At 34.9% G+C, this 23,964-nt stretch overlaps 3 protein-coding genes and 1 pseudogene across 3 annotated transcripts; 2 read left to right on the plus strand and 2 right to left on the minus strand.

Moving 5' to 3' along the window:
• Window positions 1-482: 482 nt before the first annotated feature.
• Window positions 483-12,516, minus strand: LOC113518799 (DNA replication licensing factor Mcm3). Its single transcript, XM_026903794.3, has 14 exons — window positions 12,312-12,516; window positions 11,948-12,225; window positions 11,251-11,425; window positions 10,402-10,640; window positions 9,374-9,613; window positions 8,661-8,825; window positions 7,708-7,906; window positions 6,266-6,414; window positions 5,148-5,238; window positions 3,536-3,751; window positions 2,924-3,064; window positions 2,350-2,466; window positions 2,053-2,189; window positions 483-1,213 (listed from the first exon to the last, which is right to left on the minus strand). The coding sequence occupies exons 1-14, from the start codon at window positions 12,381-12,383 to the stop codon at window positions 1,012-1,014; spliced, it is 2,421 nt and encodes an 806-aa protein (XP_026759595.2). The 5' UTR covers window positions 12,384-12,516; the 3' UTR covers window positions 483-1,011.
• A 318-nt stretch (window positions 12,517-12,834) lies between these two features.
• On the plus strand, window positions 12,835-15,319 carry LOC113518912 (esterase AGAP003155). Its single transcript, XM_026903940.3, has 4 exons — window positions 12,835-13,255; window positions 13,498-13,695; window positions 14,289-14,429; window positions 15,127-15,319. The coding sequence occupies exons 1-4, from the start codon at window positions 13,033-13,035 to the stop codon at window positions 15,294-15,296; spliced, it is 732 nt and encodes a 243-aa protein (XP_026759741.1). The 5' UTR covers window positions 12,835-13,032; the 3' UTR covers window positions 15,297-15,319.
• Window positions 15,320-15,848: 529 nt separating this feature from the next.
• On the plus strand, window positions 15,849-23,939 carry LOC113518785 (tRNA (guanine(10)-N2)-methyltransferase homolog). Its single transcript, XM_026903775.3, has 9 exons — window positions 15,849-16,030; window positions 16,111-16,497; window positions 17,086-17,220; window positions 17,550-17,739; window positions 19,077-19,150; window positions 20,191-20,329; window positions 22,592-22,790; window positions 22,893-23,063; window positions 23,789-23,939. The coding sequence occupies exons 1-9, from the start codon at window positions 15,974-15,976 to the stop codon at window positions 23,898-23,900; spliced, it is 1,464 nt and encodes a 487-aa protein (XP_026759576.2). The 5' UTR covers window positions 15,849-15,973; the 3' UTR covers window positions 23,901-23,939.
• LOC113518787 (40S ribosomal protein S23-like) lies at window positions 22,072-22,538 on the minus strand (annotated as a pseudogene).
• Window positions 23,940-23,964: the final 25 nt, after the last annotated feature.

Here is a 23,964-nt window from a genome sequence, read left to right on the forward strand (position 1 = left end):
TAAACTTTTTTTTTATACCACGAGGGTGGCCAACAAGCACACAGCCCGTCTGATGGTAAACGATTATTGTAGCCTATGGACGCCTGCAACAGTGTAGGTATCGCGTGCGCGTTGCCAACCCTGAAGAAACTTTAATATACCATTTTTGAAGAATTCCATACTGTAGTTTCTAGAGAAAATCTCGGCAGAGAATATCCATTTTTTTTTTTTTTACAATAAACTCTTGTTTATAATAAAAAATAAAATATTAAAATATGCCGAAAATGTTACGTAATATACAAATGTAAGATACAGTGAAATGGCAACTTCCTGTTTTTTTCGCTAGTGTAAATATATTTGCAGATTTAAGAAGCTGCAGTCTTCCCCTATATCTTAACCACAATACGGGAAAATCGTAACTAGTAATCAATGGTTTTCGATTCGAGTCGAGGGATGAAAGTTAAATACTTCTTAATTTTACGACACAGAAAGAAAAACAATAATTTGATCTTTAATCATTTATTCATAATATGATCCATTACAAAAACTAAATTAATCGCAATTAAATTTATGATTCCTTAATGCTATTAACAAAGTTGTCGTAGCAGTTTACACAGCCTTACACAACTATTACTACCTAGATCGGTAGACAGATCAAGATTCATGTGTATTTCACATAATTTTGTACTTCCCATTTAGAGGCGGATATATCCTGTAATCACTATATACTCCCTGATTTTTATTACTATGATCTCTATTAATTTCCATGGTAAATGTATCATTTAAAAAATGTATCTCACCCTGAATTTAGAGAAATTGAACATCTGTTATACTTAAACACGACATTTGAAGATGCAGTTTATTGCTAGTTAACATTTTTAGTATTATACCTGCATCTTTTAAATTTGTTTAAAAAATTAAAACATATCATAAAATTTTGTAATGTATATTTCATACCAAGAATCAAGGTATATTGGTATGACGTTATTGATATGTTCCTAGCTTTACAATCAACAAATCAAGTTTGTATTGTTAAATCAAAAATACAATATCATCAGCCATCATGACTTGGTTGTCTGCCGTCATGCGCTCGAGCGCGGCATGCACCTCGGCAGTGTCGAATGTCTCGTGCGAGTACTGCTCGTTGACGTAGCTCGTGATGCGGTCCAGAGGCAACGAGTTGGCGCGCTCGTCGCGGAACAGCTGCTGGAGAGCGTTCTTGAACTGACCCAGTCTGGAAATGAATAATTTACATACATTAAATGTGTCTTCTTGCCTATTGCTGTGTGGTGCAAGCATAGAATAGGCAACCCCTTGCTTTCCTGTGAGTGTATTTATCTATATTTGTAAATCACCGTGTCTTGATAATCTCTTATGGACTCCCGCGATACAGGTTCGCCTAATGCGTTGGTCCAATGTACTGACATTGTAAATTTGCTGTGTTTAATAAATAAATAAATAAAGTGTCGCAAAAGGCGATTAAAGGAGGGCGAGTGATGGGCAGCAGCATCCCTAAAACATGTCTAAAGTCTAACTGTGAGCCAAACCGCCTGCCAAGCGTGGCCACTATAGGCACAACCCCAAGGGGTTCACCATCATATAATAAAGATGCAATGTGTCTTCTTCATGTCCAATTAATATTATTAAATTTTACAACTGGTCTCTTACAAGATCAGTTAATTTGAACAGATATTTCCACCCTTATCTTCGTGATTGGGCCATTGTGCATGAAAGCTGGATTAACCAGCTAATTTAGATTATATCAGAAAATAGCTTAGTTAAAAAAAACAACACTTGTCCAATTTTCTAGCTTATCTTACACCTCTCACTTCTATCACAAATCCTTACTATAAAAAAGTGAGTTTGTTTGTCTTGGTATTTTAATGGTTTAACCAATTATTATGAAATTTGATATACAGATAAAAGAGAGAAAAGGACATAGGATACATGTTATCTCAGTCAGTGAACATACTTCGGTCTCGCGGATTAAAACTAATGTGATTATAATACATATATAGATAATTGTTTTTATAACAGTGTCAAAATTGTGATTCAACTAAAAATTCAAAACACCTTTTAGCGTCTATACTCTTCTGTGAGGATCTGGTGGTCCGCTGTGTGGGCTCGGGCTGCGAGGAGTGCGCCGCCCGTAGGACAGGCTCCGCTTCCTCGTCCGATGAGAACTGGTACGGGTCCTCGCTTTCGCCATCCTGTATAAATAAAATATTTCAAAGTGGCTCTCTCGATTTTCAAACTCAGTGGATGCAGATGCCTCAGTTCCTTATGGTCATCTATGGGGGAGGCCCTTCAGTAGTAATGGCTGAGATTATTATGGCGATTTCTTTTTCATAGCATTTTAGAATGAAGTACCACTTTGCGAGATCTTTTGGCGCGCGGTCGCTTCTGGTTGTCGGGCGCGGCCTCCGCATCGTCCGCCTCCTCGTCCGACGACGCGCGACGCTTGCGACGTCTCTCCTTCGTCAATACCTGAAACACACATAATACAATAATGTCTTTATTTTATCATACGAATTAAATTGAATTTTTTTGTCAACTATGGGCACTGTAGATATGTCGATATGTATGCATCAAAACAACGCGAAGACGCTGTCAGTTAGTTCTGGGGGTCTGCTGCTTGACCTGATCGGGTTTATGGGTTATTATAAACCAAATTTAGTACATAAGAGTGGGGGAAGGGAATATTAGTATTGGGGGAGGGGTCTCAAAGCTTCATTGCTACCTATCAGGTCGATCTTCTTATAGTTCCTCCTGGAAATCATCATGATTAATTTCCGATGAATTCGTCATGATGGGCCAACTGACCAGAATTCATCCTCACCTATCATTTCTCACTGGTGCCCCGCCAGCATATGTCAATAGCGTAGGTGAAGTTCCCATTCCATCTTCACCCACTAAATATACATAAAATTGTGAAGCCACATACCTTCTTGAAATATGCGTACTGCACGAGGTCGATGGCGGCGGAGGCGTCGTCGTGTGTGACCTGGAAGCTGAGGCGGCACTTAGCGTGCGCGGTGGCCAGCCGGATCAGCGTCTCCAGCGTACGCGCTGTCACCGGCTGCGTCTGCGCACACACAAACAATTTCACATACACCATAAAATCCATTGAGATTCATAAATATGTATGATCAAATTCAAGTCGTAGGCCATATATACAACTAAAATTAAATTTGACATCCTTTGTGTCGCAGCTGGCATACTGCTTTGCATGATGAGGTCTCGTGTTCTATTCTTGGTAGAGCCAATATAAGAAAAGAACTCTTCTAAATTGGGTCTAGCTGTTCTGAGTGGTCTCTCCAGCTGTTTGTTCCTTAGTTCATCATAACACAGGATATCCTATTTTGATAAATCAGTACATATAGTATGTTATGTGCCGAGTTAACCTACCTGTGTACCAAATTTCATACAAATCCGTTTAGTACTTTTTGTATGAATGATATCATTACATCAACATCATCATAACAGCCTTTAACTGTCCACTGCTGAACATAAGCCTCCCCTTTGGGGGTTTTACATAATTTGAATAATTCCTTACTCTCGCCACGTCGCTGTCCATCATATCCTGGTTTCTGAGCTTCGCGTATTCGTCAGCGATGACGTCGGACGCCTCCTGGGTGAGTTTCGGCTTCATGAGGCGCGCAATGTGAATGAACTTGCGCATGAACTTGGTGCTCAGGATCTGGTCCTTCTTGCTGCGAGTGTTACCGTGCAATAGAGGGTCATACTTTTCATATATGGACTCATTGGTTTCCTAAAAAAATTATAATATGTGAATCTCTACAGGTTAGTTCATAGAAATATAAAATAAATATAAGAATATAATTATTGTATAAAATAAATAAGGTCTAAAATTAAATAACAGGCAAGGCACTATCACAACTTTAAAAATTGCAGCTTATCAGTTGTGGTAAACTAATGAATTGATAGATACGTTTTCGCTATCGCTTGCAGTAGAAGACACAGCATCGTCCTACAATTTGTTCCTTCTTATGCGTCATTATCATAATTTCAACCATTATTCATCCACTATTGAACAGTCTATGTACCCCCATAGACTACCATAAAGAACAGTCCTGAGCCACCTGCATCCACTGACTCCCTGCGATGCATTTAAGGTCGTCACTCTATCTAGTGCTTCTTATTCTTAACTCTTAGTTCTTATGCATGAAGTAACAAAATAGATTTGTTCAGAACTTGTCTAGGAAGCTGGGTTTTTTTTTTTTCGGTCCCGGATATTTAATTTCGGGTTTATTACTTTATTAATGGAGTTTTTTGTTTTAATAATATTAAACATGATAAAGGTAGGGGTTAAAACAGGTGCTTTACAAAAATCATATAACACATTTAGTGTAATGACAATTAAAATTAATTTTTACATATTTTTAATTTGCAAAAGATGCTTTTTTAATTATAATGCACTATTATACCTACTTGTACAACAATTAGTCCATTACCTTAATGTTGTCTTGAAAAGATTGCTCTCAGCAATAAGACCGCCTTACTGTACTTATACAATTGTATCGTTGTGTTTGTAAATTGTCTTGTTTATTTCCTATATTGTATAATGCAAATAAAGTATACTCATTCATTCATTCATTCATTCAAAATCTTATTACCAATGTCTTCACTTAGAGATGCCTATTAAACTCAGTTTTAATAAATAAATCTTTACTAATACCAATATTGATATGGGATGGAGAAAGATATAAGCTACTTTCATCGCGGTCACATACCAGAGTCACGCAAACGAAGCCGTGGGTAAAAGCGAGTGAAAAATAAAAATAGGATTAATATAAAGCAGCTATATTAAAACCTCGAAGGTTAGGGGGGAAAGGGATCGTTAGTAATGGAAATTGAGAATCCCATTGCTAGCAATATACCCAACCAGGTCGACCTCGCGGTTCTCCCTGGAAACTATCATGGTTAATTCCTGATGAATTCATCATGATAGGCTAAACTGGCCTGTTTTCATTTTCATCTATCACCCTTCACAGGTGCTCCGCCAATGTAGCCCGTTAGCGCAGGCGGGGTTACCATACCATTTTCACCCATTAAAAAAAAAACCTCGAAGGTTATCATTTCATGCGGATATACATGCAGTCTGATCTGATATTTATAGGAATCAATAGCCAAAACTCAAACTTTACCTCTACTTCATCGTTATCAGGATTTTCCGTTGAGAGCATTTCAACGGATGAACCCATTGGTAAAACTTCCCCATCTTGCTCCTTTGGGTTTCTGGAAGAGATATTTTATTCTTTATTGTACACAAAAGGTATTATTAGAATATTCATTATACATAATAGTGCACGAGGCCAACAAACCTAATATGAAATAAATTGACAACTTGTTCACAGTTACAGTTGTAGCAAATGACTTATTTAAATGTTATTGTTAAAAATAAATGCCTGTACAGTTGAAAGTAAATATAAATACATAATAAATAAATAATTATATATCAGTAATTTTTTTTTCTATACAACTTAGAATGGCAAAAAAGCTGACGGCCCACCTGATGAGAAGTGGTAACCGTCGCCTATAGACAGCTGAGTATACTGTTTCACCCATGACACCGCCCCATGCGTTGCCATTCCTGAGGACTCAGGTGTTATTCCTCTGTACCCTGTAAATTCACGCCGTATCCCACCCTTCAAACCGAAACACAGCTATGCAAACACAACTGCTTCACGGTTGAAACACGAATGGGACAGAGGTGCCCAAGCAATCGACTTCTGTACAAAGTCTCCCTCCGGGTTTTTTATACATATTTATATAGATTTTATATATATTATATATAATACACAAATATAATAAGTACATACATCAGCATTTTGAAAAGTAATTCTTCAGACGAGATTTGAAAATTCCAATGCTTGAACTGTTTCTAATTTAATGACGAAATGTCTTTCATAATTTAATAACAGTCATGATAAAAGAGTCTGAATATGTTTGACCTGAATGAGACGCAAGTTTGTGATAAAAACGGTTAAGCATATTACTTATTATCAAGTATAGAAAATTAAAAAGTAAGGACTGTTAGTCATGTGATTCTAATAACCACATTACTAACAATTCACCATAACAGATCATCCTCCAACAGTTCTCCTGGAACATTCATTTTGGTTAATTCTAGTGGAATTCATCACAATGGACAAACTGGCTTGCTTTCAATCTTATTTATTATATATTAGTGATGGCCCACCAGTGTATACCGTATTCCGTAACATATCATTCCATTATCATCCATGAAAAAAAAAGTAAATACCTGTATCTATGCATCCGTAGTACATGCTCGGAGATCATGTTGTCGTGGTCGGCGTCAGCAATGTCCAGCATCACGAACAGAAGGTCGAAACGCGACAGCAGCGAGTCCTGGAGCCCGATGTTCTCCATCGGCGTCTTGTATTGGTCGTACTGTTATAATTAAATTACATTTGAAATTAATCTGTATGTATTATTAATTAATTTCTTTATAACAAAAAAACTAGTTTTGATAAAAAGATCGTGAGGTTTGGAAACAGGGGAAACAGATCAATTGGAAAGTATCATGTCCAATACTGGATCAACAGACAACCAGAGGGAGACTTTGTACAAAAGTTGTTTGCTTGGGTATCTCTATCCCATTCGTGTTTCAACCGTAAAGCAGTTGTGTTTGCATGGCTGTGTTTCGGTTTGAAGGGTGGGATATGGCGTGAATTTACAGGGTACAGAGGAATAACACCTGAGTCCTCAGGAATGACAGCGCATGGGGGATATCATGGGCGAAACAGTATACTCTGTTATGTCCATGACACTGTTACCACTTTCCATCAGGTGGGCCGTCAGCTTGTTTGCCATTCTAAGTTGTATAAAAAAAAAACAAAAACAAATTGGAATGATGGCGATAATAATAAGTCTTTATTTTTGTTATAGCATGACGTGTGGTCTGGTCACATCTGGTCATCCTGAGTTAATACAGAGACAACATATCAATGAATACAACCAACTAAAAAGATAATGTTCCACTGATAATGGTTGACTGCCCTGTGCCTGCTCACAAAGTGCTTTTTCACACTATGATTTGAAGAATCTGGTGGTCTACCATGAAATTAAATTCCGAATTTTCGGTCTCAATTTCGTGTTTTTGTTCGTACCGAAATCGACCCTGTAAATGGAGCTTAACATTTCGTTTGTCATAAATCCTACCATAAAAGTTCAAAGGAACGATATTTTAGCATTTTGTAATATTTTTAAACGGTACGTATCATGTAATTTTAGCATCAAATTTTTGTTTCGTTCAGATCCGAAATTTTGGAAAACGTTTCATGGTAGGCCCTCTGAGTCTTGATAATAAAGTGCAGATTACGTTTCTAATGTGAACATTGTGGTCATGGATTTTTTTTTTATACAACTTAGAATGACAAACAAGCTGACGGCACACCTGATGGAAAGTGGTAACCGTCGCCTATCTTACTTACTAGTACCTTATGAAGGCTTCCCCTAAGAGATTACAATATCAGTGTCTTTGGAGAAGGCGTTATAAATGTGACGTCAGGGTCGGCAATACGGCAGTAACATCACTGGTATAGCAGGTATTTCTATTAGGTGCCAGTTTAACTCAAATTCACAGATTTGGTGGCGATAAGCACAGAGCGAGGCGCACTAAGCAGCAATGTAGAGTATAAAAGACATAGTGCTGAATGTGGAAATAGTAATGCGAACACAGACCCTGCCGTAGACGGGGTTGGCGGCGGCGAGAACGGAACAGCGCGCGTTGAGGGCGGCGTGCACGCCCGCCTTGGCGATGGTGACGCGGCCCTGCTCCATCACCTCGTGGATGGCCGTGCGGTCCACGTCCGACATCTTGTCGAACTCGTCGATGCACACCACGCCGCGGTCTGCCAGCACCATCGCGCCCGCCTCAAGCCTGCACACGATACACATCTCTCATTACTGCTTATTATTGTTCCCTCTAGTCCCACACTAAACATAGCTACAGTAAATATTAGACAACCATACGTACATGTAAAAAAATACCAACTCATAAATATAAATGTTTGTATTGCATAGGAATTGAACCTATAATCATGAGATGGATAAGTGGTTTGTATGAGTGGGCGATGGGTGTACGATGCTCCATCATCAAAGTTACCTCAGACATGATAATTTTCCTTTTTTTGTGTCCATCATATCCTTTGTTCTCACAACACTGTAGAGATATTGGCCTCCTTTCTTAGTTCTCTAAGCAGAGAACAAACATAGATTGCAAAACATCTCTTCATAATTATTAATAAAATGCTAGAGCAATAAGCATGAACCGGGGGGAAGGGATTGTTAGTAATGGAATCTAACAGCCCCATTACTAACAATATACCCTATCAGGTCGACCTCCACGTGGTTCACCCTGGAAACCACAGTGGTTATTTTTTGTGAAATTAGTCACGATGGGCTAAGTGACCTGCTTTCATCCTCATTTGTCATCTATCACTGGTGTCCCGCCGGTGTATACCGATAGCGCAGGCGGGGTTACCATTCCATTATCAACCATTAAAAAAAAATAAGCATGAACCTTTGTAACACTAGCATAAAATGCCTATATTAACCCCAGGCGCGCCTTATTCCTTTACACACTCATACTCCCAGTGGTGTCAAGTACAAAACAAGTGGCTGAACTAACTCACCGCCTATCTCCAGTCTCCGGGTCAGTGGTGACGGCGGCGGTGAGACCTACGCCGGAGGAGCCGCGGCCGGTGGTGGTGATGGCGCGCGGGGCCGTCATCAGCACGTAGCGAAGTAGTTGCGACTTTGCCACTGAAGGATCGCCGATTAGTAGAATGTTGATGTCACTGGAATTAATAATATAAAATTACCTAATGTCACATTTTGAAATAAATTATCCTCTAAATATATCTATTATTTTTTTACAAAATAACGAAGGATGGCCACTAATAATAATAATAATCTAATAATAATCTTTATTATTCTAGAAAAATTTCGAATTTGCAATATAATTTGAAAAGATTAACTGTTGATTTTTTTATAAAAAAAAGTCTTTTCTCTATAGATAACAACAATACAAACCCACATAGGTTTAATACAAAAATGTCTATAAGTACTTATTTGTCTATTTATAAATAAATCTATCTAAATACCGAATTTATTTTTATTATCTTTTATGTCATGAAATAGAAATAATTTTTCTTTGATAATTGCTTACAATACCAAAGCCATCACTTTCATGTTGCAGACTAGAGTCTATAGTATTAGAATACTGTGTAAATATTTCATAAATTCTTCTATAATTATTTTCTAATTTACATATTGACATTTCTAATTATTATTATATCTATTTACGTGCAAAGTGCAATAGAGTCAAATATATGAACATACTTACCCTCTCAATCGTGTGCCATTAGGCAAAATCTTCTCCATCCCTCCGAGCAGCAAGCAAAGTATGGCCTTCTTTATAAAGTCATGGCCATGTATAGACGGTGCCAACGACTTACTCAACATCTCAAACATATCAACATTGGCACGTTTAGCTAGCCTCTTGCATAGTTTGATATCTTCTAATGTAATATTTGGATTCATGTCCTTATTTATTTGTGTTATGTTGTTAGCTATTAATATTGTTCTGAAATATTCATGACACTGTTATCATACATTATATAACATACTTATTATCACCATTATTATATTATATAGGGTTTTAGGATGATCACTGCAGAGTTGTCATTGCAGATATATATATATATATACTAGCTGACCCGTTGTTTTACCACTTATTGCGAAATATAAAAATCTTAAAATAATAAAAATATTACAATACAGGGGTTGATCGTAAAACGATAAAAATTTAAAGTTGTATATATTTTTCAATGCTAAATTATAATAAAATAAAAATAAAAAAAAATGTTTAAAAAATAAAAAAAGAATTTTTAGGGGCGGGTCACCCTTATCATTGGTGACCAATTCATCAAATTTAATGGAAATCGGTAAAGCAGTTTCGGAGGAGTTTGGTAACAAACAAAGTGACACGAGAATTTTATATATAAGATATATATATATATATTTTTTTTACATTAAAACACTAAACTACTACTCATGCAGGAGCTTAGTATTTAAATAATGTTTAAAGATAATTTATAAATTTATTAACATTTTTATGAATTAGGGCAACATATAAACAATTAAAAAGTATTAGTTTAACCTTCCTCATTTATAAAAACAAAAAACCTATTTTAAATGAGTATATTTAATTACTTTTTAACTTTTGTTACTTTTTCAAATTAAGAATTTAACACAAAAGATAAAAAAAAATTAATAACTAAAAGTGGTTTATGAGAAGTTTGATGTTTCCATAAATAAAAGAACAATCATATATTTTTAATAATTGTGTATGTGTGTAAAATAGATATTAACCTGAATGTGCCAGCAGTAAAGCTGCCCTGTTTTGATGGCAGGCACCGGTAGTTGCCAACCACTTGTACTCTGTCCCCAGGCTTGCATTTGTCCACCAGGTCATCATCACAGATTATATCAACACTCCTAGGTAGCTGGCCAGCAGGTGCCTTCTCCGGCATCTCCTGCACTGTTATAGTCTGGTGGTCTTTGTAGCGGGACAGACCAAATTCTGTCTCTAGGGGATTACCTTCATCATCCTAATAAGAAAAAATTTAAACATTGATTGAATAAATAAATGCTTACATTGATAAGCAGACATGTTACATTTGTTAATAAAAAAATTTTAGTATGTCTCATTATCATATTTAGTCATTTACAAATAAAACAAACATAAAAAATATTTAAAAAATTATTGGTCATTTTAATTCAGCTATTTTTTTACTTTGTGCAGTTATTTCAATAACAATATATGGCAAGATTGTTTACTAATAATGCCAATTATAGAAAAGTAGGTAGGTTGGCAACTACTGGCAAAATTCCCCTTATGAGGAAGGCTTACATCCAACAATGGACAGTTAAAGGGCTGAAATAATAATAAATAAAAAAGTAGATAGCTATGAGCACATATTATCACAAGCATATTTAGAGGAGGAGGGGGCAGATTGGCCATTATAGTTATTAAATTCATAACAATAGAAACAACAAAAGGCAATAATATATAATAACAAACATATAAAAACAAAATAAAAACTAATATTCATTTTTATTTTGTTATTAAGACAATAATTCTAACAGTTATTGGAACACTCTGCTGGTTTGAAGCTGTAAGACATGTAACTGTCAATAAAGGAACTACAGATCTCTTACCTTAGTGGGGTATACAGCAGATGTAGGGAATGCTTCAAATGAGGTGAGGTCTGTGTATTTACGTTCCATTACTTTCTTGGTGGCTGGACAATAGTGCACGCTTCGAACTACTTTTGGTCTTACTAGGGACACTCTTGTCACAATACCCTCCACACATATCAGGTTTCCCAGAAACCTGAAATATTATTCATTAACTCACAAGAATGTGATAAAATGGTAAAAAAACATTTGTATATTTTTTCTCCTTGTATAATATACTCTTGTTAGTGATTCACTAATCATTTAGTAGCATTAAAGACAGGGGGTGTGCAGATGGGGGGTACCCATTTAAGAATCATCTTATGCACATCCTAGAATAAGAAGCATTGTTTTCAGCTATAAGCAAAGACAGGTTCAAGAGTACATTAAGTCCCTTTTTTAAGAGCAAGTGAAACCCTGGAAAATAATCTTAAATGTGCCAATATCATGATGTTTAGACTTATTTTATAATAAAATTTTAATATTTATATAGTTTGCAATAAAAATCAATCATTGACTTCTTGATGGAACCTTACTATATTAATTATATGGTATTATTTAAAAATTGTAACATTAAGTCATCTACATAATATGATAATAGTGGACTATACTCTATGGGGAAGCCATGCCTAACAGTAAAAGAAGAATGAAATATTAATATAATTTGTATTAAACGTACCGAGACGTCAAGCTCCTAGGAGTAACATGTTTGTTACCAAAACTACCAGAGAAAGCAACAAAGAATTCCTCTTTCACTTTGGCATATGTGGGGTCGATAGATGATACATATTCTTTTAAAGCTTTCTGAAACGCTATTTGCTCTTCAAAAGCATTCTGCAGCAAGCTTTTAGCCCGCTCCGGGTTCTTTCTTCTAAGATCATTCACATTAACAATAAGTCGCTGAGATTTATCTGCTACCATTTGTTTTACGGCTTCCATATATATTCCTTGGTCTTCCTAAAAATAAATAGCAGTTTATAAATAAGATGCAAAATTAACAATTAAAACAAGTTTAAAAAAAATAAGGTTATAACGAAACTTACCTCATCGTCTAAAAACTCCAAATATTCTCTTTGTAAATCTCTTAAGCGTTGGTCAAAATCTCCATCTTCCATTTTGTAAATTCTATTTTAATTAGCCTTTGTTAAATTGAATCTGATAATAATTAAAAACATAAACTAGAATAAAAATTAAAAATGCAGCAATGACAACCAAAGACAGTTTGACAACTCGTGAATTTGGCGCCAAAACTTATTTTTTAATTCAAAAATTCAAAATTCAAAATTCAAAAATCATTTATTCATGTAGGACATTTTAGCCGCTTATGAACGTCAAATTTTTACATTATAATTTTATATTTACCCTAAGTTCGGTATATAGATCCAATTTTTTATTACTTTTTTTTTTTTATTTATTTATTTTAGGGTAAAAGATTTTACATATACAGCTATGTATTTCAAATTACCAAATGTCTTCTTAAATAGTCCACAGAGCAAGATCACCTATGCTCACGCTAGTATAATCTATAATTCAGGGATTGTCAATGTCAATATTGACAAACATAAATGAACTGTCAAAGTAGGCAGATTAATAATTTTTAAATCCGAAAACCAATAATATTATTTATCGTTTGTCTGGTTTTTATTATTGTCTACTAAGATTATTCTGATTATTCCATTTTTGCATCATATAATAATAAAAAAAATAAATGGCATAAAACCAATTGTATTAAAAATAAATACTTTATTTAATAAATGTAGCAACATGTCGGAACAAAATTCTAATTCTAACCTCTCTCCACCAAGTAAAGCCAAGGAAACAAATAGACTTAAGTTAAAAATCTTAGCATTTCATGGATACAGACAGAATGGTGCAGTGTTCAGAGCCAAAATTGGATCATTTCGCAAAGCAGTGTCTAAGTACGCCCAACTTACATTTATATCCGCGCCTCATAAAGTTGTAAACGAAGACGGCGGAGAAGAAGATGGTCTGATTAATCCCATAATTATTATGTTAATGAATGATTTATTTGTTCTTTCTACCCATTTATATTTAATCATCAATTTCTTTATAAAAGATTTTATTTTGACCACTCTAAAAACAACAAGATTACAATCATTGTCTATATTATGTTAAACCCTTTGATTTTCTGAATAATATGCTAAAACATTTCTTTTAAATCTTTTAAACAACACCTTTCATTATCAATTTATGGTTATTATATTGTAGATGCTCGTTCATGGTGGTTCAATGCTGAAGATAATACATTCAGTGGAAAATGTTTGGGTGGGCCCGCTATTGGTTTTGAAAATACCTTACGCCTGATAGAAAAGACGGTGGTGGAGCATGGGCCTTATGATGGGTTCATGGGGTTCTCACAGGGAGCATGTCTTGTTGGGTTGTTGGCTGCCATGCAGAACAAAGGATGTAAGTTATTTTAACAGGTCAATGTTTTGAGTTTATATAATATACACTTCAGTACATTTTTTTGTGTTGAAATAACTAATTATTAATTTTCAACTTATGCATATTTAGAAATTTGTTTTTTTATATATTTTTTTATACAACTTAGAATAGCAAACGAGCTGACTGTCCACCTGATGGAAAGTGGTAACTGTCGCCTATAGACATGAGCAGTACCATGGACATAACATAGTATACTGTTTTGCCCATGATACCTCCCATGCATCTATTGTCTATAATCTTTGAATAATTTTAGTTATTTGGTAAATGGAGCATCTGATATAGGGTAATTTCTTAGTCTCTTTTCATAATTGAGGTCTATAATCAATAGGGAACAATTATTATGATTTCTATTTATCAATAATATTAAATAAATTCTTCTTACCTATTAAAATATACTTACCTACTTCTGTGAATTAGAAAGAATAATTAAAAAATATAGATTATATAAATATTCATCAACCAATTAAATATATCAAACAATTGTTCAATTGGTAGTTTGTCAAATTTGGCTTTATTTTTTGTATTATTAATAAACAAAATAATTTGTCTTTTAGATTTGCCTTACACATTTAAATTTGCAATATTTGCATCTGGATTTCGTTCGGGAAGCTTAGTTCATAAAGGATTTTATGATGAGGACATCAATTTACCATCACTACATGTTTATGGGGAAAGTGATTCAATTATACCAAAAGGTAAATTAATATAAATTATGAAATATTATTTATTATAATTTTTACAAATATTAATGATAATGAACAAATATGACAAGTGAACCTGAAATAGGTACAACTATTTGTACCTATTTCAGGTTCACTTGCTAAAATTTATTACTATTTTTTTTTTGCTTACTTTTTTATGGAATTTGTATTTAAATGATAGTTATAAGCTTGTTTCAACTTTGTAGTCCTATAATAATAATTAATATAATTATTTTCTCTATATCTTATTTAATTTATTGTCTTCTTGATCATTTATATTATTATCAACTATCTTGTTCTTTTCTATTCTTCCAATGTATGTGACATTGCACAACTAGAAAAGATCAATGCTCAATTTCCATCTAGTAATTATAATTTATTGTTTTGTAAGAAAACAAAATGGTCAGTGTTTAATAAAAAAATAGATAAAGAATACTAAGATTCTTAATATGTTTTTTATAAATTGATATCTGTCTAAAAACTGTCTTTACAAATTAATTAATACTTTAATATAATAATGTGATATAGTGTTTCATGTACTTAGTGTGTGTTGTTTGTTATAAATAAACTGTCAGTACAAGTGCTACTATCTTCACGCTGATCTTTCTTTCCATGTATATCTACTCCTAACAAGGTAGATATCCGGCTGCAACTCTAACATGACTAATTTTATATTATATATTTATTTCAGAAATGAGTGAATCTTTAATTAGTCTATTTATACAACCTGTGGTGGCTGAACACTCAGGGGGTCATTATGTGGCATGTTCTGGTTCCATCAAAGATGCATATTTGGATTTCCTCCATGATAGATATGAAGAGTTAATAAAGGATTCTAATGATACTGATAATAACTCTTAGCAATAAAAAACAGTAAAATAAAAGTAGTTTTATTTCTAAACTTCTGTCTGTACTGCACCACAATGTTATTAAACAAGAAAATGTTTGTGTACATTTTTTTTTATACTAGCTATTATAATAAAAAGACGTTAAGTTTATTTACATACATGTACTGTCCAATATAAGACGTATATAGAGTACATACACAATTAAACTTTACAGAAGTGACAATCCTACTTAATTTTTCTATTAATTCTTCTCTGTTTTCTATTCACCCGATCTAGCTTGGGGTTTATAGAAAATAACACATTTTTGAAGACTTCAAGAAACCCAGACGATTTAGTTAATAATATGTAGACAAAATTTAAAATTTATGTTTTCGATTGTATGGAGAGTTATCAAATATCAAAAGATTAACTTCAAAAAAATTTAAACAAAGTCTCAAATCGTTTTAATTCACCTTATGAGGCAATGGTATGATTTACGATTTTTATTTTATCATTCCTTCTATGCAAATTCTTGTTCTTAGGTTACCCCACAGGAGAGCCTGTGTGACACTCACAGAGTACATTTGTATCTAGTGATTACTTGCTCTGTGGTTAAAATTTAAATTGAGGTTATGTTTATAAATATTATTTATAATAATTTCTAACTTAGTAATATAAATCCATTACATAAAAAGTTAATGTTCTGTTAAAATGTGGCGTCGATATTTAATGTGGTTCGCACATGAACATGTCGATTTTCGTCATGCTGTAAGTCAAAATTATTTTTTCATAATAAATTTACAATTTAATAAACGTTCCTTACATTTTTTTTGCAAACTCTTTTACAGGAAATGCAAAGTATACTTACACTCTTCAATATACCTATTAAGTTTGTGGAGAAACCTTGTGTTCTGAAACCATATTGGATTGTCGAGTTACCTTCTGAGGAAATCGTGAAAAAGATCGCCTCTAGATCTGTTTTAATTAAAAACTGTATTGAATTGTGGGGTAGAGCTAAAACAGAGTCCCAGCTGCACGAGAACTTGAGAAGTGCGTTGAAAAATGATACAGGAGAATGGATAATGCAAAAATCATGTAATGCAGACGCGAGTGATAGACATATTTGTCCAAGCACGTTAATACAAGCATGTTGTTCTGCCGATAAGTCCTTTAAAGTGGAAGTCGAGACATTCTGCAAACATTTCTCCATGCAAGAGAAAATTGCTAAAATTGAGGTAGCTATGCTATTAACTTTGCTTTATCCTGACTCTTCTACACTAGTGAACAAACAATTTCTGCAATAATTATGACTTTTTCTCCTTCAAAATAGATCAAGGTTATATATCAATAGATCAAAATAAAAAACTGATTGAAAGAGTATACACAAGTGAAAAATAAGAAATGGAGAAATCAAGATATTTAGGTATTGTGCATACTTTCAGTGTTTTATTTTTAAAGGTGTGTGTTAAGTAGTCAGGTTCATTTATGTCTTATGTAACTGAACTCATCTATATAATATGAATAAGATAGAATATTTTGCTTAGTTAATATTCAAAATAAACTTTAATAGGATGAGAAAGTACTGATGGCAAATATTGTTCAATAGTTGCAGTATATATCATAACAATAATAAAATTCTATTTTTCTATTAAAATGATGGTGAAAGGCTGCCATTGGTATTTCAGTGTATTCTGTGTTGTCTATGGCATTGTTCACATCTGTAGCTGACCATTAACTCTTTCCATAATTCCTATTTGGACTGCCATCACTTTACCATAGCCATGTTACATAAAAATATTAATGATTATGAATAATATTGTCAGTCTTTCAGTTATTTACCATTAGAGGGTGCAGTGAAATTGAAAAATCCAGATGTTACATTGGCATACTTGGAGTTTTATGGTGTAGATCCTAACAATGTTCCTGAGAAGCCTTATGATTTGTTTTTTGGAAAATGGGTAAGATTCATTATGACTTATTATGTATATGCATATTATGAATCTATAATAAAATTATAATTAGATAATGGTTGTATACAAGAGGATCTAAATAAGAGCAATAGAAGAACAGTAATATTTAGAATTTTAACCTATTTGTATGTTCAATATGGCATTATATAAAAACCACTGCACCAAATTGAATCTGGTTTTCATACTTGGATTCCCAAAGGTTGAATTTAAAATCTAGTAATGATTTATTTCATACAAGTTAATGAGCAAAAGTTAGTCTAAAATATCTAGTCATGACTCTGTTTTATATATTAATGAAAATTTTTCATTTTTCCCAGGTGGCTGATGGACAAAGAGATCTTATTCAGGTTCACTCGCTGAAAAAACGCCAGTTTATTGGGAACACAAGCATGGATGCACAGCTATCTATTATCATGGCCAATCAGGCGCAAGTGAAAGCAGGGGACATGGTGCTGGACCCCTTTGTTGGTTCTGGCTCGTTATTAGTTGCTGCTGCACATTTTGGAGGTAACATTTCATATATGAAAATACATATAAAATATTTCTCTTAAAAGTTTTTGGAATTCCAAGAATTTATGTAATGGCCACTTACCATTACGTGGGCTATAAGCTTAATTGCAATCTTTGGTGTACATTATACAGGGCTGGGCAGTATTTGAATTACTTGTAATTCAATACAAATACATATTTGGTATTTGTATTTCAAGTACTTCCCAAAAATGTAATTAGAGATTACTAATCACCTGACGCAAAGGAATTTTCTAGGGATTGTTTTATGCAACTTAGAATGGCAAACAAGCTGACTGCCAACCTGATGGAAAGTGGTAACCGTCATTTATGTGACATGTGCAGTACCATGGACATAACAGAGGTATACTATTGCACCCACGATGTGAAGTATAGTGTTGTGCCAATGTGTTGTTCATCATATTCCATCCTTCACACCGAAACACAGCCATGCAAACACAACTGTTTCACAGTAGAAACACAAATGGGACAGCTGATGTTTATTTTGCAGAAATTAGCACTTGATAGCTTTTGTTTATACAATTTAACACAAGTTTGTGTTCATCAGAACCTGTAGAAAGATTGTATACTTTAACAGGTTTTATTCATTCTCCAATAAGAGACTGTTTGTCTCTTATTGGATACATTTAAAAATCTCATGTTCATGAAAGAAAATTTATCTTTTATTGATTAATAGGCCAGGCTAGATTAGTTCTGTTTTATTTACATTAAATAACTGTAATTTTTTTTATACCACAAAGGTGGCAAACAAGTATATAGACCTTCGCAATGATAAATGTTTACTGTAACATATGGACGCCTGTAACACTGGGGGTGTTGTATGTGCGCGTACACCCTTGTACACCCTTGTAAACCTTGTACACCCTTTTGAAAGACCCCATACTGTAGTTTTTATGGAAAATCTCGGCATCCCTGCCACATCATGCCACAGTCTAAGTGTTCGCGGGAGAAAATTCTTTTGAAACCGCACTGTACGTGACCACTAAGGTTCAGGCGTATGAGTGAATAAATTCCCTGTCGATGACGAGTAGTGCGATGATAAAAGGTGGCTGTGGGCATAATTTCAAATAATTCCCATATGTATATTAATGTACACTTTTAATTTGTATTCTAAATAAAAATAGTTAAAGTACTGTATTTTATATTAAAAAAAAAAAATACATCGCTTAAAAATATGTTTATTGATCGGGATTAAAAGTAGCCTGTAACCTTCTCCATCCAGCGATTAGTTAAACCGTTAAGGTGCTATATGATAACTCACTTTCAAATTTATAGTATTAGTAAGGAAGTAAAGATTCACATTTTTTTTGTTTCAGCGTATGTATTGGGGTCCGATATAGATTTTATGATGCTGCATGCCAGAACAAGGCCGACTCGCGTCGGGCAAAAGGTAACAATGTATGTATTACAAGGGTTAAGGTGATACATGTTAAATAAATGTGTGAGAAATAATGCCATAAAATGTGTGAGAAATAATGCCATAAAATGTGTGAGAAATAATGCCATAAAATGTGTGAAAAATAATGCCATATAATGTGTGAGAAATAATGCCATAAAATATGTGAGGAATAATGTCATAAAATACAGCCTATGTTGTCCGCTGATAATGTAGACTAGAGGGAGATTATTTACAAAATTCCTGCTTGTGTATTTTTCTTCTATTTAGTTTCTGCTGTGAAGCAGTTGTATTTACATGGCTGTGTTTCGATTTGAATGATATGGTAATAAAATTACAGGGTACAACATTTTAGTACACAAGTATAGAAACGCATAAAGGGTATCACGGATAACACAGTATACTCTGTTATGTCCGTAGTGCTGTTCATGACTATAGGCAATGGTTACTACTTTCCATCAGGTTCTCTGTAGGTAAAAGTCTTTAAGATTGGTTAAGTTTTTTTCTATGTATCAATTAAGTTGTAGTCTTCGGGAATGAGGGATGATAAGTAAGAATGAAGTTGGGTCAGTTCCAGGATAGGACCATGGGGATGTCAGTCTGAAAGGATATATTGTTATCTGTTATTAACCTCCCTCCCCCCCTGCATTATATATGACATGTAATCATTCATATATATAATATTATAGCAAGTGAAAGATTTTTTCTAATAAAGTAAAAAAAAATATTTTTATACAACTTAGAATGGCAAACAAGCTGACGGCCCACCTGATAGAAAGTGGTAACTGTCGCCTATAGACATGAGTAGTACCATGGACATAACAGAGTATACTGTTTCGCTCATGATACCCCCCATGCATTGCCATTTCTGAGGATTTGGGTGTTATTCCTCTGTACCCAGTAAATTCACGCCATATCCCACCCTTCAAACCGAAATACAGCCATGCAAATACAATTGCTTTACGGTTGAAACACGAATGGAGCAGAGGTACCCAAGCAAACGACTTTTGTATAAAGTCTCCTTTTGTTTATAGGTACGCAACAAAGATGAAAGTATACGCGCGAACATGAGACAATACGGCACAGAGTCGCGGTACGTGGACGTGGTCGTGAGCGACTTCTCGCTGCCCACCTGGCACGAGAGGCTCATGCTCGACGCCATCATTACGGATCGTGAGTTTGAATCCCTTATCATATATGTACCAAAAAATGTACAAAGTTATGTACATAAGTAAAGGCTCCCTACCCATGTCTCTGCCATGAAGTTGTATGGCTATTGAATGGGATACAACAGTGAAATTACAGGGTATAGAGGTATAACATTATACTATATCTATATATATATATATATACTTTTGTAGAATATGATTGAAAATATGTTTTTTTTTTTTAATATAGTTTTGTCTTTTATATATTTATATGACATTTTAAGTATTTTATTTTTATTTTATGTGTTTGCTTTTAATGAATTACTCAATCTGTGCACATAATGTAATTGGATTATAACCTAGCCGAATCACAAATGTAATTATTACTTAAGTTTTTTACTTAAGGTTGTGATCTGTTTTATGTGCCAATAAAATAAAATAAAATAAAATATCAGCCATTAACTGTCCACTGCTGAACATAGGCCTCCCCCCATTGGGGGGTTTGTCAGTATTTGCCATGCCTGGCAGACAACTGCAGTTAGGCTTTGATAGATAGATACTCTTTATTGTTTCCTCCAAAAGATTACTATAGTATACTTATTATAAATATAAACAAAAACAAAAAAAAAATAATCATAATGAAAAAACAATGGGTGACGTTATCACTAAAAGCAATCTGTTCTAGGCATTCTTTGGATGGAGAGGAGTAATTATAAACGGTTTGGTCGGAGGCACGATGAAATTTTATTATTTCTTTGATGTTTGAAGTTTAAAGAGGGACACTGCTGTCCACCCCTCAATCATTCACATCCCTTAGGCGCCTCTTACGACACTCACGAGAATGGTAGGGGGTGGCTCATTCTATTCCGGGAATACGGGGTGGCGGGGGGAAAGGGACTGTTAGTAATGGAGACTGAGAATCCCATTGCTAGCAATATACCCAACTAGGTCGACCTCCTCGCGGTTCCTCCTGGAAACTGTCATGATTAATTCCTGATGAATTCATCATGATGGGCTAACTGGCCTGTTTTCATTCTCATCTATCAACCTTCACTGGTGCTCCGCCAGCGTATCCCGTTAGCGAAGGCGGGGCTACCATACCGTTTTCACCCATCAAAAAAAAAAAATACAAGGTGGCAATCACATAACATCATTGTCCTTAGGAATGGCAACATCTGTAGTATGTCATGAATCCCTTCCCTTTTATGATTATGTATGTTCATGATGCTGTACATGTCTATAGGCGACAGTTACTACTTTCCAATAAGGTAGACCATCAGATCGTTCGCTGAGATTCATCACTTTGTTTAATTATAACGGTACATCCTTCTATATTTTTAATAATTTGGTACACTCAGTCAAACTAGGTGTCCCATCCTCACTACCTGATATTTTTTTTTTATACAACTTCGAATGGCAAACAAACTGACGGCCCACCTGATGGTAAGTGGTAACCGTCGCCTATAGACATGAGCAGTATCATGGACATAACAGAGTATACTGTTTCGCCCATGATACCCCCCATGCGTTGCCATTCATGAGGATTTAGGTTTTATTCCTCTGTACCCAGTAAATTCATGCCATATCCCACCCTTCAAACCGAAACACAGCTATGCAATCACAACTGCTTCACGGTTGAAACACGAATGGGACAGAGGTACCCTAGCAATCGACTTTTGTACAGTCTCCCTCTGGTACATGCGACGGGGCCATCCTTGTATTTTATATTGGATATAATGTAACAATACACATGTAAGACACCCTGAATGATTTATCATCATTATTTGCTTTGTGTGTGGCTTTATTGCACAGTTGTAACTGCAATGATGCATTAAAGTTCACTTATAAACAACACCACTTACAGTAATAGGATACTTATCACAGTGCGAGTTGTCTATGATCGTGGCCTCTCCTTCTTTTCTTTGTATAGGGCTAGAAGTGAGACGTTGGCTACCTTCATGACCTTAAATCTGACTCCGGGAATGTCACCAACAGCATGACCTTTACGACCAAATCCTGCAACTAGTACTTCACCATCCCGAGGAACGAAGGCAGTGACCTTCTTACCATTCTTGATTAGCTGCAACTACCAACTTTTTCCAGAAGATGCCCTTGGCGTGACCACCGAAGGGATTAGCCTTCCACCTCGTTCCCATGTGGGCCTTTTTATAACATATTTGTATGAATAACTGTAAAGTTATGCATTTATTGTCACAGCTAGAATTATATCTTAATTTATGGGATCATTTATAGCTGCTATAATAAATCGTGTTTTTATATATTTCAGCGCCATATGGAGTTCGGGAACCGACAGAGAAAATCGGGATAGAAAGAGAAAACTACACCTTGTCTGAGGAGCACCTAGTTAACCATATACCATCTAAAGTGGAGTACGGACTATCGCATATCTATAGGGACCTATTAAACTTTGCGGCGAAGCATTTGGTGTTGGGCAGGCGTCTAGTGTGCTGGTACCCATTAGTTAGGTATGCTGTTTTGAGCTTTGCTAATTTCATTTCTATAGAAATAATAAAAATTTGTCATTCCAAGTTAAACAGGAAGTTTTTAACAACTGATGTTTCACTCAGAGAGGAGTATCGTGAGGACCAGCTCCCGTGGCATCCGTGTCTCAAACTCGTCGCCAACTCTGAACAAGTCCTGTCCAAATTGACGTCCAGGAGACTTCTAACATATGAAAAGATTCATGACGAAGTGCCAGATGTACCAATTGATCACAATGGTGGAGTCCACAATTTTAGGTAACTTTAATTAATGGAGCTTAAGAAACTATCCATGACTATAACATGCAAGGAATTATCCCCTAACTCCTAGCTGTTAAGGCGTCACTTTCCATCATCAGCTTTAAATGATAATAGAAAGTTTGACCTACCTATATCCTATCCCTTCCATCATCATCTTAGCAGTTACATACTGTCAGAAGCGCGGGGGGAAAGGAATTGTTAGCAATGAAGTTTGACAGTCCCATTGCTAACAATATGCCCTATTAGGTCGACCTCCACGTGGTTCCCCCTGGAAACCATCGTGAACAATTCTTGTTGAATACATCACGATGGGCTAACTGACCTGCTTCGTCGTCACCTATCGTCCTTCACTGGTGCCCCGCCGGTGTATACCGATAGCGCAGGTGGGGTTAACATTCCATTATCACCATTAAAAAAAAAACTATCAGAAGCAAATATATGGACAAGTTAAAAAAAAACTAAACATGTATATATATTATATATGCCTATAAAATATGAGAGTTGCCCTCGACTTCCCTGGAATTTCATCATCAGATCGTGATTTGGTGACAATGGAACCACCACAGAATTATACTCCTTTGAATAAAAAAAAAAAAAATCGGTCCACAATTGACAGAGCAGTCTCTGGACATATTTAAAAAATATAGTTTAACATAGAACTTCCTTTTTTAAATCGATTAAAAAGATGCTATCGTTCTTAATATAAACTATGCATGTTTTAGGGAGAAATATTTTTGCATGGGCGAGCAGACGAGGCGAGAAAGAAAGGAAAAGCGCGCTGAGGAGATGGCCACAAATGCTGCAAACAGGGCTCTCACAGTCAACATTACATGACGTTACATTGTGTAAAATATAGTCATATTAGACATACAATTACCTAGTTTTATTCATAAAACGC

The sequence above is a fragment of the Galleria mellonella genome, unplaced genomic scaffold (genome assembly GCF_026898425.1).
Source record: "Galleria mellonella isolate WM207_F2 unplaced genomic scaffold, CSIRO_AGI_GalMel_v1 utg874, whole genome shotgun sequence".
Classification (NCBI taxonomy): Eukaryota; Metazoa; Arthropoda; class Insecta; order Lepidoptera; family Pyralidae; genus Galleria; species Galleria mellonella.

Coding starts and splice junctions, on each gene's coding strand:
- LOC113518799 (XM_026903794.3), bottom strand. CDS start 12,383: ATGGAAGATGGAGATTTTGACCAACGCTTAAGAGATTTACAAAGAGAA. Junction 6,415..7,707: donor CCAACCCCGTCTACGGCAGG/GTCTGTGTTCGC, acceptor TAATTATAACAG/TACGACCAATACAAGACGCC. Junction 3,065..3,535: donor TGGACAGCGACGTGGCGAGA/GTAAGGAATTAT, acceptor GTGTGTGCGCAG/ACGCAGCCGGTGACAGCGCG.
- LOC113518912 (XM_026903940.3), top strand. CDS start 13,033: ATGTCGGAACAAAATTCTAATTCTAACCTCTCTCCACCAAGTAAAGCC. Junction 13,256..13,497: donor AGACGGCGGAGAAGAAGATG/GTCTGATTAATC, acceptor ATTATATTGTAG/ATGCTCGTTCATGGTGGTTC. Junction 13,696..14,288: donor TGCCATGCAGAACAAAGGAT/GTAAGTTATTTT, acceptor TTTGTCTTTTAG/ATTTGCCTTACACATTTAAA.
- LOC113518785 (XM_026903775.3), top strand. CDS start 15,974: ATGTGGCGTCGATATTTAATGTGGTTCGCACATGAACATGTCGATTTT. Junction 16,031..16,110: donor ATGTCGATTTTCGTCATGCT/GTAAGTCAAAAT, acceptor ACTCTTTTACAG/GAAATGCAAAGTATACTTAC. Junction 20,330..22,591: donor CGACGCCATCATTACGGATC/GTGAGTTTGAAT, acceptor TATATATTTCAG/CGCCATATGGAGTTCGGGAA.